At 53.5% G+C, this 15,228-nt stretch overlaps 1 protein-coding gene across 1 annotated transcript in view; it reads left to right on the forward strand.

The window, feature by feature from the left end:
- The first annotated feature begins 241 nt into the window (after positions 1 to 241).
- CALB2 (calbindin 2) overlaps positions 242 to 15,228 on the forward strand; it is a 28,109-nt gene continuing 13,122 nt past the window's right edge. The window contains exons 1-3 of the mRNA XM_047792977.1: positions 242 to 396; positions 10,701 to 10,777; positions 13,636 to 13,725. Coding sequence (XP_047648933.1) covers positions 303 to 396; positions 10,701 to 10,777; positions 13,636 to 13,725 — 261 coding nt within the window. The 5' untranslated portion in view covers positions 242 to 302. The remainder of the gene's footprint in view (positions 397 to 10,700; positions 10,778 to 13,635; positions 13,726 to 15,228) is intronic.

Below are 15,228 nucleotides of genomic sequence, written 5' to 3' on the forward strand. Positions count from 1 at the left end.
AAGGGCAGCCCCTCTCCGCTTTGCACCCAAGAGCCTCTGTTCACTGGCCAAGAGCGAAGTGGTCTCGGCTCAGATGGGCGCCCCTAGTCTGCGAACCCCTGCGGAGCCCCTGGGCAGCCGCCGCCCCGCTGAGACCCAGGCCAATTCTCTGAGCGAGCGCGCCCCCTGCTGGCAGCCTGGCGCGGGCGCAGCCTCCGGACTATATAAAGGCAGCGTGGCGCGCAAGACCTGGCCGAGAGCGGGGAGCAGAGCCGGCGCGCAGGGAGAGCGCGGCGCTGCCTGAGGTCTCCGAGCGGCTCGCCATGGCTAGCCCGCAGCAGCAGCCCCCTTACCTGCACCTGGCCGAGCTGACGGCATCGCAATTCCTGGAGATCTGGAAGCACTTTGATGCAGACGGTCAGTAAAACTCCCAACTTGTGTGTCCATTCGCCCCCAGGGGACCTGCGGTGGAGGGGAGGGGGCAGTGATGATGCAGGAAGGTGTACGATGGCCCCAGGGGGGCAGTTTGGCCACAGAGCCGGCTGAGGTCTGGGATCTCGAGTTTGGGTGACACCCGGCTGCCCTGGTGACAACTGTCAGGAACTTTTCTGTTCTCACCGAGAGGACAGAGCCCACCGGCTTTTGCAGCCTCATTCTGGGCAAGTGGGAGCTTTCCCAGAGAGGAGGCCTGGACTGGCGAGGTTCCCCCTGACTCTCCCCTGCCATCCTATCTTTCCCACCTGTCTCCACAAGGTAACACCCTGTTTTCAGCGGCTGCAGCCACAGGTCTCAGAAGCCCACTCACTTCTTCCCTTGAGTTCCCCTTCTTCTGAACACCAGCTTAGCCGAGGGACACCCTGGGGGTCCCGGCAAGCTGAGAGGTCCTGAAGGGACACTTGGCCTCCCAGCCTGTTTGGTGAGAGCAGGAGTGGAGAGGGCATCTGCACCAGGAGCACCCCCTGGGCTTCCTCTGCCCATTCTCCACCCTCATGGGCATGCTGGTCCCACTCACAGCAGGAGTGGGGGTAGGGGGCAGACTTGGGGTGCTAGCCTGACACACTGCCCCACGTGATAACCCTGAGTGCTCCGGGTGACGCCTTCCTTCTCTGAGTTGGGGGAGGCACCATCTTAAATGCCCCAGGAATTCCTGCTGGAGGTGGGTAGATGATTAAATCTTTAAATGCTCCCTCTGCTCTGTGGAGTCTTGACATTGACTCACCCAAAAACCGAGGGCTGGACCGGGATGACCTTTGGAAGTGGCCCTAAGTGCTGGGATTCCAAGGGTCTACGATGGTCTGACTCAGGCATAAAGGGAGCCCGCACCACCACCACTCCCCCTTTAGAGGCTTCTGATCCCACTGGAGACTTTTTCTCCAACACTCAAAAAAAAAAAAAAAAAAACCCTAAGGGATCTGAATTCCTTCTCAGAGGTCCTGGCTGGAATGGGCATCCAAAATGTTCTGGCATCTCAGACCACTGGCAGGCTGGTAGCCCAGGGGGATTATTCAGGATTGAGAGCAAGGGGGATGGGGAGCAGGAGGGGATCAAGTCGGGGGGACTCTCCCTTCCCATCCTCACCGAAGCACCGTGGCCCTAAAGGTGGCTAAAGAGAGGCCCTGTGCCCAGAGAGGCAAGGCTTCGTGTCAGGGTACATAACGAGTGAAGTTTTGTCCCTTTGGAGCCAACTGAGAAATGTGGGGGTGCGGAGGACTGGGCATGAGACGCCTGGACTAGGACGGCGATCTGCCAATGAATTCCTACAGGAGGTGGGTAGATGGTTAAATCCGTACAATGGGGCCAGGGAGGGGCTGTATTTCCAATCCCTGGCTCCTGCCGCCCCACTCCCTTGGGGGAGAGGGCTGTGAGAAGATTGCAGATGGCACGCACACTCCCCGAGGATGCTCCTGCTCGTTTATCTGCACCAGAGACGTGCATGATTCAAGGAAAGTTACCAAGTGGCCAAGGTTACACCACCGGCCTCCTGCCAGATGAGTCAGCGCTAAACAGAGGCCTCCACCCTTCCACTCTCGCCCTCTTCTCGTGGGGACAACCAAGAGCCCTCTCCGTCATCACGCAAATCCTCCGACATTTGTCGGAGACGTTGCACTTTTCAAAACACAACTGCACCTTCTTGAGTTGTGCACGGTGAGGCTGTGGGCAGACCAGGATTCTGCCTGCCCAGATGAGGGAATAGGTACAAGTGTGACTTCCCTGAGGTCGAGGAGTGAGATGGGGGCTGGGGAAGAAGCTGGTTCCCCGCCAGAGTTTACCCGCCCCCCCCTCCGGTGTCTGGACACCTGCTTTCCCTCCCATTCATTCATGGAAGAGCCCCCCACCCAGCCTCGGAGGGGATGGGAGGTTCCTTTAATACCAGAAACGGGGTCCTCAGTATGGCTAGAGCCTAGCTAAGCTACAAGGAGGCCCGAGAGTCACTGCAGCCCGCCAAACGCTGTACCTCGGGCTCCCTCCTGCTAGGGAAGAGAGACTGCTCCTGGCTTCCTTGTCCCCCACTGTGTCCCACTGACCTCAGCTCACCTCTTCGGGAAAGCCCCAGAGAGGGACCGTAGACCTGATGGAGAAGGCAGGCAAAGAGGAGTAAAAAGCCAAAGATGGTGCAGAGGTGACTTGGGAAAATGAGAATATAGCCAGACTGAAATTCCATGAAAGGCCCCAGAATTAGGCTGTGGGCCACCTTGCCCTGGCCCCTCCCTACCTGTCCCTTCCTGAACTCCCAAGGCTGCCAGGGAGCTCCCCTTCCTCCCCAAGGCCCTCCTCTTGCTCACTCTGGCTTCTGTTTTCATCTCAGGGTTTCTCCCTGATTCTCAGAGTTCCCCTGCCACTCACAGAGCTAAAGAGCTCTGGGGGGACTCTCCTTCACAGCTCTCTGGGTCCCTGGAGTGAGCTCGCTGGAGCCCAATTAGTCACAGCCACCAGCGGGGGGGAGCACCAACCCATCCCCTAGTAAACAGAACCAAGGAGTCCACAGGAGAAGCTGGACTCCGAGGAGAGTGGAGCTGGGGTGGGGGATCTGACCCTACCTCGGTGCATCTCTAACCAGGAGGAAGAGGCCTCATCCTGGTGACTTTGCCCAAAGACTTAGATTATTTTCCAAATTATCATCAGCCTTGCGGTGGAGAGGGGAAGGGGCAGAGGTTTAGACAGCGTGAAATTGGGACTCAGAGAGGGAACGTTCTTGTCATAAGATCACAGGGCCAAGAGAGGAGGTGGGGGGACCCAAGAGTCCTGGGGTCTCCTCCTCAGTGTCAGCCAAGGCCATGCACTTGGAAGGGTTCAGGTGTCATCTCCCAAGGTGGAGGTGGGGAGGACAGCAGAGTGCACCCTATGAGCCGGGTGGGGCCTGGGGCTCATGCCCTCCATGCTCGGAGTGAGCCTCACGTGCTCTGCAGGTTGGGGTCCACTGTTCTGTTGTTTCCTGGCCACTTCTTTGTCAGGAACGTTCTCACTCTGCAAGATGCAGGCATCAGAGCGATGCGCAGCTCAGAGCTCACACTGGCCTCTCTGTGGTTCTGACCACACGGCCACCAGGCTCCTATTCTGCTGACAACCAGGAGGCGCGTTTCGCCCTTGGCCTTTGCAAGTACCTGCAGTTGCGGAGATGTTCTCGCTCCCAGAGGCCAGCAGACACTCAAAGACCACGCAGGGAAGCCCACTCACCCCAAGAGTCTATCCTTTGGGGGTGCACTCATACATATGCATCAAGTTATATGAATGAGGGGGCCTAGTACCGAACTTTTTGAGATACTGAATATTTGAGAAAGAATGCGCTTCCCTGGGGAACAGAAAACTAAACCCTGCTTATGTCTACAGTGGAATATTACACAACCAATGGGATTGAGATGGGATTGAGATGAGTACGGACATGGAAAAATGTCCAAGATGTATTAAGACTTTTTTTTAATTGTAGCAAGACCTGATTATACTATGAGCCCACTTTTGCTATTAATGAAACGTGTATGCTGGAAAATACTTGAAAGAACAGCAATGGTGGTCGTCCTCTCTGCAGAGTGATGACATAAAAGGCATTTTCTTTAACTTTCTAAGTTAATTTCCATAGTGTTTGCAACTTTTACAGGTTCGTGTATTTCTCGTGTAATCAGCAAAATGATAAAAAACGCTAGAAGAAAATAATTTTATGGGCACCTTCCCCTCCCCCGCAAAAACATGCATATCCATCTGCAGGTGTGGGAATCTACCCAGAGTTTTATAGGTCTTTTGTCTGCCTCCAGGTGGCTCTGGTGATGCAGGGGGTTCTCAAAGCCTTGCACAGAGACTGAGTCTTTTTCCTTATGGATGTGGCCCCAAGGACTTTAAAATCAGGGACAGGAAGGGCCTCCAAGAACTGAGGAAGGCCAGTTTTTCCCTCCCCTCTCCTCCTTATACCCAGGGGTCCTAACAGAAGCTTCCTCCAAACCTACCCACCCGCCACCAGGGGACACCGGCCAGACCACAAGGGCCCAGGCAGGCCCTTCCAGAGCACTGGTCACTGCTGAGTTTGTGTCCCTGGTAGGGGAGGGGGAGGAAGTCCGCACAAGAGCGCCTCTCGGAGGTGGAGAGAGGCCTGGGCGGCTTGCACTGCAACTGAATGAAGAAGGCTTTGGGAATACTGCAAAGACCTGCCCAGACAGGGTTACAGAATATCCACTACATAGTAAGCATTTACGCAAATACTCTAATTGCTATTCTGCCATACAACTGTGCTATTCATAAGATAATTATAGGATTTATAAATATGATGGCTTCTTGGGGCGTTAACGTCAGAGGGGTCTGGTGCCAGGAGGGAGCTGGAGTTGTCTGATAAAGGCTTTCTTTTAACCCTGCGCTTCTCTGTGGGGTCCATCAGGATTTGGGGCTCTTTTGGGGGCAACCTCCTGCGCCACCCCCAACCCTGGGGTAAACCCTAGGAATTAGTCCCCCACCCCAGTTCCGTTTTCACTGCCCAATCTCCCACTTGTTTTGCCAACAGCGCCCTCCGGTGTCCAGTGTCTGCAGCGGGCCAGCCCTGTGCTGGGTGCCCTCTGCGCAGACCTCATGCCCCACGCCCGGCCTCCTGGAGGGTGACTGTGCCAGCCTGGGGGGGTGAGGGGGGTGGGCAGGGCAGCTGTTTCTGAGAAGAGCCGGGGCTCCCTGGGGAGGCAGCTGCCGGGACGTTTTCACAAACAAGATGCTCCAGCCCGCCTCGCCAGGGCAGCCACCAGCCCAGCGATCCCACACCCCGGCCTTTCTCGCCTTGTTTATTTCCCTCTAGTGGTTTCACCAGCCGAGCCCCTGGGGGAGGTTTCCAGGGCTAAGGAGACCCTTCGGGGAAATCTCTTCCAACACTCAGGGAGCGGAAATTAATAGAGCAGTTCTTCAGGAAGCCAGCCTCTGGCCTGGGGGCTGTCCTGGCCCATCGCATCAGATCCCTCCTCGCCCAGCCGTCCCATCTGGGGCCTCTGGCTCTGGCCCTCTCCCCTCCTCCCTCGCCCCGTCTGCCCCATCCTTCTGGCCTCCTCCACGCCTGGGAGTCGGCCCAGCACTAGGCTGCCAGATATCCACAGGTTCAGGGGACCCAGCCCAGCTCCGGAGCCACTGTGCCAGAAGCAGCAGAGCCCAGAAACACAGATGAAAAGTCAAGTGTCTGAACATTCATCCAGGAGCTGTTCGCACTGCCCCCCCGCCCACCCCAAGAGCCTCTGGCAGAAGAGAGAGAGAGAGAGAGAGAGAGAGAGAGAGAGAGAGAGAGTCTACTGACAAAGAGAGAAATGAAAACAAATACAGACAAGGACAGAGGCCGTCCCCGGAGGGAGGAGAAGGCACACAGGCGGTTAGCTGTGACTCAGTCCCTCTCCCCTCAAGCCCCTCTCTCACATGAGGTCGACAACCCCCGTCTGCTCACCTGGCAGAGACCTGAAGACCGGAGGGGGCAGGGAGTGGGCAGCTCTTTGTAAATGGCGTGAACTGTGCAAAGTCTTAATGATGTTGAAGCAGAGCCTGAGGAAGCCAGTGCCTTGCCCCCAAAAGGTGGCATTTGTTGCAGAGGAACTCGGGCTGGAGGGTAGAGGGCCATGTGCCCTTCCCTAAACCTCCAGCCCGGAGGCCTAGAGGCCTGGCCTCACAAACACTTTCTTGTTCGGTTCACAAAGAGGTGGAAATTGCATAACCCCCACCCTGATTCCTCTAATTCCCGCATCACAGAGGAACGCCGCCTGGTGGGCACCATGTGGCCTTGGCCCTGGATGCTCAAACTTGAGCGCAAAGAGGGACCAGTTCCTATGCAGATTTCCGGCCTTGCTCCCAAAGATTCAGATTCAGTAGGTCTGGGGTTGGCGGGGAATTTGCATTTCTAACAAGCTCCCCGCGAAACTGACACCGACCCACTGCTCTGTGGAGCGCTGGGCCAGGCCCCTCGTGTTGAAAGAGGTTCCGCTGTCACCTGTCCTACCCTCCTGGCGTTCACACCAGCCCCCCTCCGCCGCCCCCGCCGACCTCAACCGAAGGCACGGTCTCTCTAGGGAGAAGGTGCTCACGTTCAAAAGCCGTGGTTCTCTGATGTTCATGCTCCCACACTGTTAAAATGCAGCTTCTGGTCAGCACGTCTAAGGTGGGGCCTGGGATTCTGCATTTTTAACAAATTCCAGGGAATCCCAATGCCATGGTTCCACCGACCACACTCTGAACCGCAAGCTCTCCTACTCCAGGCCTACAGAATTAGACTCTCCTTTTTTTTTTTTTGGTCTTTTTGCCATTTCTAGGGCCACTCCCGCGGCATGTGGAGGTTCCCAGGCTACAGGTCTAATCGGAGCTGTAGTCACTGGCCTATGCCAGAGCCACAGCAACGCGGGATCTGAGCCGCGTCTGTGATCTACACCACAGCTCACAGCAACGCCAGATCCTTAGCCCACTGAACAAGGCCAGGGATCGACCCCGCAACCTCATGGTTCCTAGTCGGATTCGTTAACCGCTGAGCCACGATGGGAACTCCAAGACTCTCCATTTTAATCAGCTTCACCCGGTACTTCCTGAACACCTTAAAATCTGAGACGCGGCCACTCTACAGTCCTTGATCCTGACTGCACATCAGAATCACCCAGAGGGCTCTGACCTCGTGGCCACGAGCACCACGCCACCACCCCATCAATTACATCAGGAGCTCTGAGGGTGGGGGCCAGATGGCTGTGCTGGTCTGAAAACGTCCCAGGTGATTCTAAGACAAAGCCTGGGCTGAAAACCAGCACCCTGAAGCTGCAGGTGTGCTGGAACTCTTTGGGCTAAAGGGTTTCCAGTCATGAATTAAGCTCACAGTTTAAAGTGGTTTAAACATGGAATAAGAGCACAGGATATTAAAAATGATGCTTTCTGTTTATGTGAGATTTCACATTTTCCAGAATGCTTTCACAGCCTTACCTTGCATGGCTGTCACAATGGCTCCATAAGTGGGAAAAAAAAAAAGCATAAATGGTTTTGAGCATACATAGTTACACCCGTTTTAGAGATCGAGAAACTGAGACTCGGAAAGGTTGACTTGCTCAGCATCACATGGAAAATCACAGAGTTGTAGCATTACAATTCTTACTCGGGTTCCTCTTAACTGTTCAACTCTCAGGAAAACTGTACATACAAACTGCAATGAGAAACAAGCCGCTTTCCGCTTTGTTCAAGACCTTCCAAATGCCTGTGAGCAGACTAAAAAGTGTAAAGAAGTGTCTCACTTCAAAATTTGGGGAAACCAGGGCATGGTGCTGGTGAAGAATGGTAGCAAGCCTGGCACAAAGAAGGATGGAGGGCCCCTGGCTCCATTCAGCCCTTTCCCTGAGGTCCACAGGCTGTGATTTGATACCGAGGTTTGGAGTGATGGTTGCTATGGTAACCACATCTTTCTCAATGCCCAGCCGCGTGAGATCTGCCTGGTGGCCAATCACCCACCCCCCTGTAAGGCCGTCACAGAAAAAGTAAACCATTTGCTTAGTGCTGATGCTCCCTGGGAGCAGGTGGGCCTCCCTGTCCTTATTCCCGCCTTCGATATGCAGTGCCTCCTGGGTGATAGGTGGGGAGTTGCTCAGAGGGAAGCCGAAGTAGCAAAGGCCTGTTCCCCCAGGGATGGAAGGTGTCTGGGCCCGACAGCGCCTGGCTGCCTATCGAATCTCTGCTCCCCACGCTCTCCCTTCAACTGGTAGATTCCGGCTGATCTTGCCTGGCTGCCTCACACCAGTGCACCATCAAATGCTCTTGGTAAACAGGCCTATGTCTATACTTGGCTATAGCTCCCTGAGTTCTGGCCACATGCCGAACTGTTGTTCACCTGAAAAAAATAGTGGCCTGTGGTACCACATTTCTGTCCCTTTGCACAGAGCAAGGTGGTGGCAGGATTCCTCGCCTGGCAAGAGGGGCTCATCCAGCCTCAGGGAGCCTCCTGCTGCCCAGGCTGCTCAAGCCAGATTCAGGGGGGGGTTTCTCCCACAGGGACACTGGCCCAGCTTCTGGCCTCCCGTCCCTGCCTCTGCTAGTAGCTGGGCCTTCTCAGCGAGGCCTTCCCTGCCCACCCTGTACAGGGAGCCCTCGTGGTCATTTTGCCTGCCTCCTAATTACACTCAAGAAACAGACTCACACGCACTGCCTCACTGTCCGCCCAGCCCCAGCCCGCTTCTGAGGCCTCTGCTACGCTGAAGGCCAGTGCACGCTCATGGTGTAAGCACGGGCCGCACCTCCGATGCCGGCCTCTGGCTTCTGAAGCTGCTCCCGGCCCCAGAGCTGAGCTCAGCTTCTTGCCTGAGAAATGGAGGAATAGCCAGATCACAGCAGGGAGTGACGGGGCGAGAAAAAGTACTTGCTCCTCCAACTCAGAGGCACCATAAGCTGGACAACCCCATTTGCCTGGAACACCCTCCCTCCCGGACTCCAGCTGGCCCCGCAGGCAGTGGGCATACGCTCAGGAAATTCCAGCTCTCCCAGTAAGCTTTGCAGAATATCCCAGAAGAAAGATGACCACTCTAGCCGAAGGGGAAAAACTCAAGTCTCATCTCCCCCTAACCTCCCAGCAATTACAATCCTATCTTTCTGCACAACTAAAAATACATAATTGAGGAGTTTCCACTCTAGTGCAGTGGGTTAAGAACCTGACTGTAGCAGCTCAGGTCACGGAGGTGGTGTGGGTTAGACCCCCAGTGCCCGGCACAGTTGCAGTTCAGGTTCAATCCCTGGCCCAGGAACATCCATATTCCACAGGCACAGCCATTAAAAAAAACCATAATTTAATCTCACCTGCTTCTCTCCATACACTAGTCATTGCGGCATCTTCCCCACTAGAGGGGCCACTAAGGTTATTCATTCCAAATGTAAATTCTCAGGAGGCACTGGGGGGAGAGGCTAGAAAGAACATACACCCTACCTGCACCCCCGCAGTCCCCTCCACCTCCACAAAGCCTCCACCAAAGGTAAATACTTCTTTATTTTCTATGCTTAGTTTGTAACTATTTGCCCTTGAAGCGAGCTACCATCTCCCTTTGCTGTTCAAGTTGAATATTCTCCATGGGAAACTTGCCCAGCTGCTTTAGATCAGATTTGGAACTTGACTTTAGGCCAGTGGTTTCCAAACCTTGCTATATATATGGCAATCACCTAGGGAGCTTTTTTAAAAAAAAAAAAAAAATCATGATGCTGAGTTCATGCCCTGAACCAATTACATCACAATGTTTGGGAGTGGGAGTCAGACCTTCCTTTATTATTTTAAAAAAGATGCTAGGAGATTCTAATTTGAAGCAGTCCAGGGAGCACTGCCTTAGGCCTGTCTGATTTCCTACTACAAATGACTCCCCCCCTCCGCCCCAGTACAGAGAGACCAGTGACCTTGGCCATGGACTCTGTTCACCCTGGGTTCTAGGTCTTCTGGGTTCAAGTGCTAAAAGCCTAAAGGACTTCTTACTACGTCTGTGATCTTGCAAGTCAGGCATCGACCTTGGGACCTGGTCGGCCTTTCTCTTTCCACCCTTGTCTTCTTCGTTGGTTTCCTGGAGCTGCCGTAGCAAAGAGCAGCAAACTGAGTACAGACAGTTATTCTCTCACAGCCCTGGAGGCTAGAAGTCTCTCCATGTCTCCATTTGGCCTTCTAATAAGGACACCAGTCACTGGATTTAGGACCCACTCTCATCTAGTCTGACCTCCTCTTAACTATTTGCATATGCAAAGACACTCTTTCCAAATAAGGTCACGTTCCGAGTTCCAGGTGGATGTGGATTCAGGGAGGACAGTCTTCAACTCAGCACACCCTCCTACCCCAGAGACCCAAGTTTCTGCCCTGACTTCATTCACCCTAGTGACCAGGGCTTGCCACCTGCTGACAAACCCCGAGGTTAATGACCTATCCCCTGTCAGCTCTCCAGTTCCTGCTGCGGGTGCAGCTGGCAGGAGACGGACAGCTCCCAGCTGCTGCTCCCTCTGCCCACATGGTCCAGATACCGACTGGTCCCTCCCAGTGTTCTCTGACCACAGAACGTATACCCCAAAGACAAGATTAACGGCTGTTAATCTTGGATCTGTGTGGCTGCGCTGCCCCGAGGGCAGGACCCGCATCCCTAACAGTCAGTCCCGGGCTGGCCCAGGTACTTGATGATACTAGTGAAGAGAACAAGTTCTCCAAGAAGCCCTGGGCTGCCCCACCCCACCCAACACAGGTCTTACTATTTAGCTCTGAGGCTCACTGCTTCTTTCTTTTGCTATGATTGCAGGAAATGGGTATATTGAAGGTAAAGAGCTGGAAAACTTTTTCCAAGAACTGGAGAAGGCAAGAAAAGGCTCTGGCATGGTGAGTCCGGCCCCCTCTCCATTGTTTGGGATTTTCTGTCATCCTGACCATGGCTTTGAGCATTGTCTGTCCTAGGTCATGCATTCCATCAGGAGCCTACCATCCCTCCGGTCCTGACCCTTAGGAGTTTTTCTCTTACTGGAAAGGATTTTTAAAAACTGGAATACTCCCTAAAAAGAGTGTCTTGCCTGACTATCTTTGGGTGCCTGGGATTGAGGGGTGTTCGTGGATACCACAAAGTGCAAACTGCAAAACTTTGCGTCTGGGTGTGTGAAAAGTATTTTTTCTTAGGGAGTAATCCATAGCCTATCTAAGATGCTCAGAGGGGTCAAGACTGGAGATTGGATGCCTACGGGGTTTCAAGTGCCTTTATTCGAGACTGAGTTTCCCAGCCTCACCACTACTGATGTTTGGGGCCAGGTAACTTTGTCATGATGCAGCAGGGGGGGCTCTCCTAAGCATTGCACGATAATTAGCAGCAATCCTGGCCTTTACCCATGAGATGCCAGTAGAGCCCCTCCAAACTGCGACAATCAAAAATGTCTCCAGACACCGCTAAGTGTCCCCTGCAGGGGATACAGAATCGTCCCTACTGGAGAACCACTGGTCTAGACCAGCAAAGGCTGGAACCTCAGCGAGGACCTCGAGAAAAACAGAGGGTTGCTCCAAACCAGTATCTGAACCAGAGAGCCCTGGCTGACTGTGCGTGTGCAGGTGTCAGACTGCCCTTTATGGCCTGCCTGCAGTGCCTCCAAATCACGTCCCAGCCCCTCAGCACGCACACTGTTTCCCCTGGTGCCAACCTGGCACTACTGAGCTCGCTAAAGCCTCTTGGGGCAGAGGAGGCAGCGTCTGAAATACGGGGAAGGTAAGGTGCTTGGAGTGAGTTTCTTGTGATTCCCATGTCTCTTTTCTTGAATATAAGGAGTCAGGTCCACTCCCTACCCCCAGCTTGTGGGTTGTTTTTTTGGGGGGAGGGGGTCTCTCTGCTCTCCCCTGCTGCGTGTCTGTGGGTCCATCCACTGCTTCTTAGCAAGTCTTTGCAGGACACTTTGGGAGATGAGTCACACATCCACAGCCGAGCTCCTGGTTCAAAGCCGGGCAGTGCGCCCCGGTGGGGAGGACATCCAAGATGGGCTTAAGTGATGGAGGTGATTCATGGGTTTGTTTATCAACAGTCCCCATCACCCCTCATTACCAGGATAATGAAGCCTGGATCACAGCGAACACAGGCTTTACAACTGGTTCTGGGATTGTGGGGTAGATGGAGGAATGTGTTTTTATGAAGTGCTTCAGATCTGAAATCCTTCTCTTAGTCATTCCCTTCCTCAGACAGCATCAGAGGTGATTTTCAAGTCTGTCAACAACAGTCTCGACTAACCTCATCCCAGACTGGGTCTCAGACCAGGTGTTATGGGGTAGAAAAAGCACTGGCCTTGGAAGCCAGAGCTATGAGTTCAAATTCTGGCTCTCTAACTGATGACCTCAGGAGAAGTCCCTTCATCTCAGCCTCCACTGGTGTGTGAAATGGGCAGGCTACCAACCCCATGGGGGCTGCTCTGAAGATTAAATATAATGCCACGTTTGTGATAAGGGCCTAGGACCATGTCATGCATATGAGTATATGTAAACCAATACGCATTGATAAACCAATACATATGGGCAAATTGAGACCTGTTCTGAAGGTTAAAAACAAAACAAAACAACAGACTTCTCCTTGGCCCAATCCTAGGAAACATACAGCCCACCAGGAAGTCATCAGATCAGCAAAGCAGAGGCATCAAATGCCAAGCTGATTCATCAATGATTAGGGATAAGGAAGAGCTCGCCAATGCACATGATTCATCAGCTGCGCCCCAAGCCAAGGGAAGCTCTGAGCGCTTCGAGAGGGCCTTCCATCTAGGTTAGGTGAACAATGACAGCGCAAAGGAGCTTTTGAAGTTCTTGCCTTTTCTTTTCTTTTTTTTCTTTGTCTTTTTTTTTTTTTTTGGCCTTTTCTTGAGCCGCTCCTGCGGCGTATGGAGGTTCCCAGGCTAGGGGTCCAATCGGAGCTGTAGCCACCAGCCTATGCCAGAGCCACAGCAACGCGGGATCCAAGCTGCGTCTTCGACCTACACCACAGCTCACGGCAACACCGGATCCTTAACCCACTGAGCAAGGCCAGGGATTGAACCCGCAACCTCATGGTTCCTAGTCAGATTCTTTAACAACTGCACGACGACAGGAACTCCTCTTTGCCTTTTCAATAGTCACCTTCATCTGCGGACTGTTTAAACGATCACACTCCACCCCCACCCCAGCCATATGAACTTTCTCTTCATATTCTCCCTGACAGAAAACCAGAGCAAAATATATTGTGAAGCTGCCAGTGCGTCTTTAAAGAAGAAAACGAGTGACTCCCCCTCGCTCTGGAGGAGTGCCTCGAACTTACTGGGGGGCCTGGCAATAAGCTGGGCCTATGAGAAGCTGCCTCGGTAAAATGCTGGGGCCTGAGTTCCCATATCCGAGTGATGGGAATAAGTCCTCACCCTTCTGATGGGGTTGTGGAGGGTCTAGTCGGTCCCAGGGGCAGAGCGGCCTGTTCCATCACATGGTACAGGGCGAGTCCACGTGTGCCGTTCTCTTCAAAAATTATGTTCCTGAGATTTCGAAGAGAACACTTAGATCTGGCGGGGCCTTGAGAGGAAAGGGTACAAAGGGTGCAGCCCTGAGGACGCAGAGCATTGGTTCAGCCTGGTTTCCTGCCTGCGTGTTTGGGGTGCAAAATGCTTCCCCACCATTGCTGCCCAGAGAGGGCGAGAGATCCCTGGTTCACAGGGGACCCAGCAGCAAAATGAGCCCCCTTTGTCTTTCGGCAGGTGTCAAAGAGTGACAACCTGGGAGAGAAGATGAAGGAGTTCATGCAGAAGTATGACAAGAACGCGGATGGGAAAATCGAGATGGCAGAGGTGAGCCCTCCTGTCCTGCCAAGGGCTACGTGCCCCTCCCGTGCCCAGCATCCTCTGGGGATTTGAATGAGGTGGCGGGCCTAACGACCCACCCCCAGCCCGGCACTTAGGCTGATCAAAGAGAACAGATGGCACTTTTTCTTTGTCTCACAAGGAAGAGGAAGCAACAAACAGGGGCGTAAGACTGGGATGAAAACCGTGAATGCCCTCAGGGTCCCACAGGTATTTTATAAACTGTAAATGTGTGATGAGCTCAGCTGAAGAGAGAAGGCAGGGTGAAGACTGGGGAACAGGAGAGTTCATGCCCCACCTAAAAGCAACCAAAAGGGTGTGTGGTGTGTGTCTAAGTGTGTGTGTAAGTGGGTGTGTACACATATACACACATGTATATACAAATATAAAAGGTATATGTATTTATATAAACACACATTCATTATGCATGGATCTGTTGGTAAAAGCTAGACTGAGCCATATTAAAAATTTTAAGAAACGTTCCCCTATGGCCTAGTGGGTTAAGGACCTGGCATTGTCACTGTGTGGCATGGCTGCAATCCCTGGTCAGGGCACTTCTGAATGTTGTGGGCACAGCCAAAAAAAATTTTTTTAAGAGTTTACTTGAGCAAAAAATCAATTTGAATGGGGCAGCACCAAACCTGAAATAGCTAGGAACCCTCCACCGACGGTAGATAAGGAAACACTTTTGTACAGAAGAGACAGAGGCAAAGCAACGACGTTATTCGATTGGCTAGAGCCTAAGGGGTTGCATTATTCGGGAAATCCTAGTTGGCTGCTCCGGCTGTTCGTTGAGATTGCGGTTTGCTTATGCAGGCTGCGAAGGCACTAAGGCCACCTCAGTCTAATGGCTTCCTTGTTTACAAGTTTACACACACACAAACACACATACACTTATACATATACATGTGCATGTGTGTGCAAGCCTAACCAAACACCTCTGGGCAATCAAGGTGCAGCCCACGGTCCAGGGGGCCCTAGTCAGGATGGCGGCACACACAGGAAGGCACAGCTCCTGCCCAGTAGATGGGCTGCCGTGGTGCCTTAGGTCAGTGCCCCTGAAGCAGAGGCTGAGGCAGAGGCCGGAGTGGGTAGGACTTATTGAGGGAGGACTCTCAAGAGAAGGGAAGAGAGAGCAGCAGGAAAGGGCAGAGGAAGAAGGTACGCAAGGATGTGGCCTCAGCCGGAACCTGGTCTTGGAGGGCTGTGGAGTGTGGACTGTGCCACAGGGTTGGTCCCACCTTGAAGCAAGAGATAGGATGGTCCTTTGAACCCCTATGTCATTCAGATGTTGGATGCAGACTGCCCACTCCAGGATGGGAGTTAAGGGGGATGGCTGGGGCAGCCCTAGCTTGGTGGAGGGCAGTTCTGCAGGAGGCCGCTCTCAGCCACTGATATTCATCCTTCAGAGCAGCGGAGGGATGGCCCACCAGCCTCGCTGAGGGTGGTCTAGGGGAGGCGCCAAGAGCAACCACTAGAGATGCCTCAACT

Source organism: Phacochoerus africanus, chromosome 8 (assembly GCF_016906955.1).
Source record: "Phacochoerus africanus isolate WHEZ1 chromosome 8, ROS_Pafr_v1, whole genome shotgun sequence".
NCBI lineage: Eukaryota > Metazoa > Chordata > Mammalia > Artiodactyla > Suidae > Phacochoerus > Phacochoerus africanus.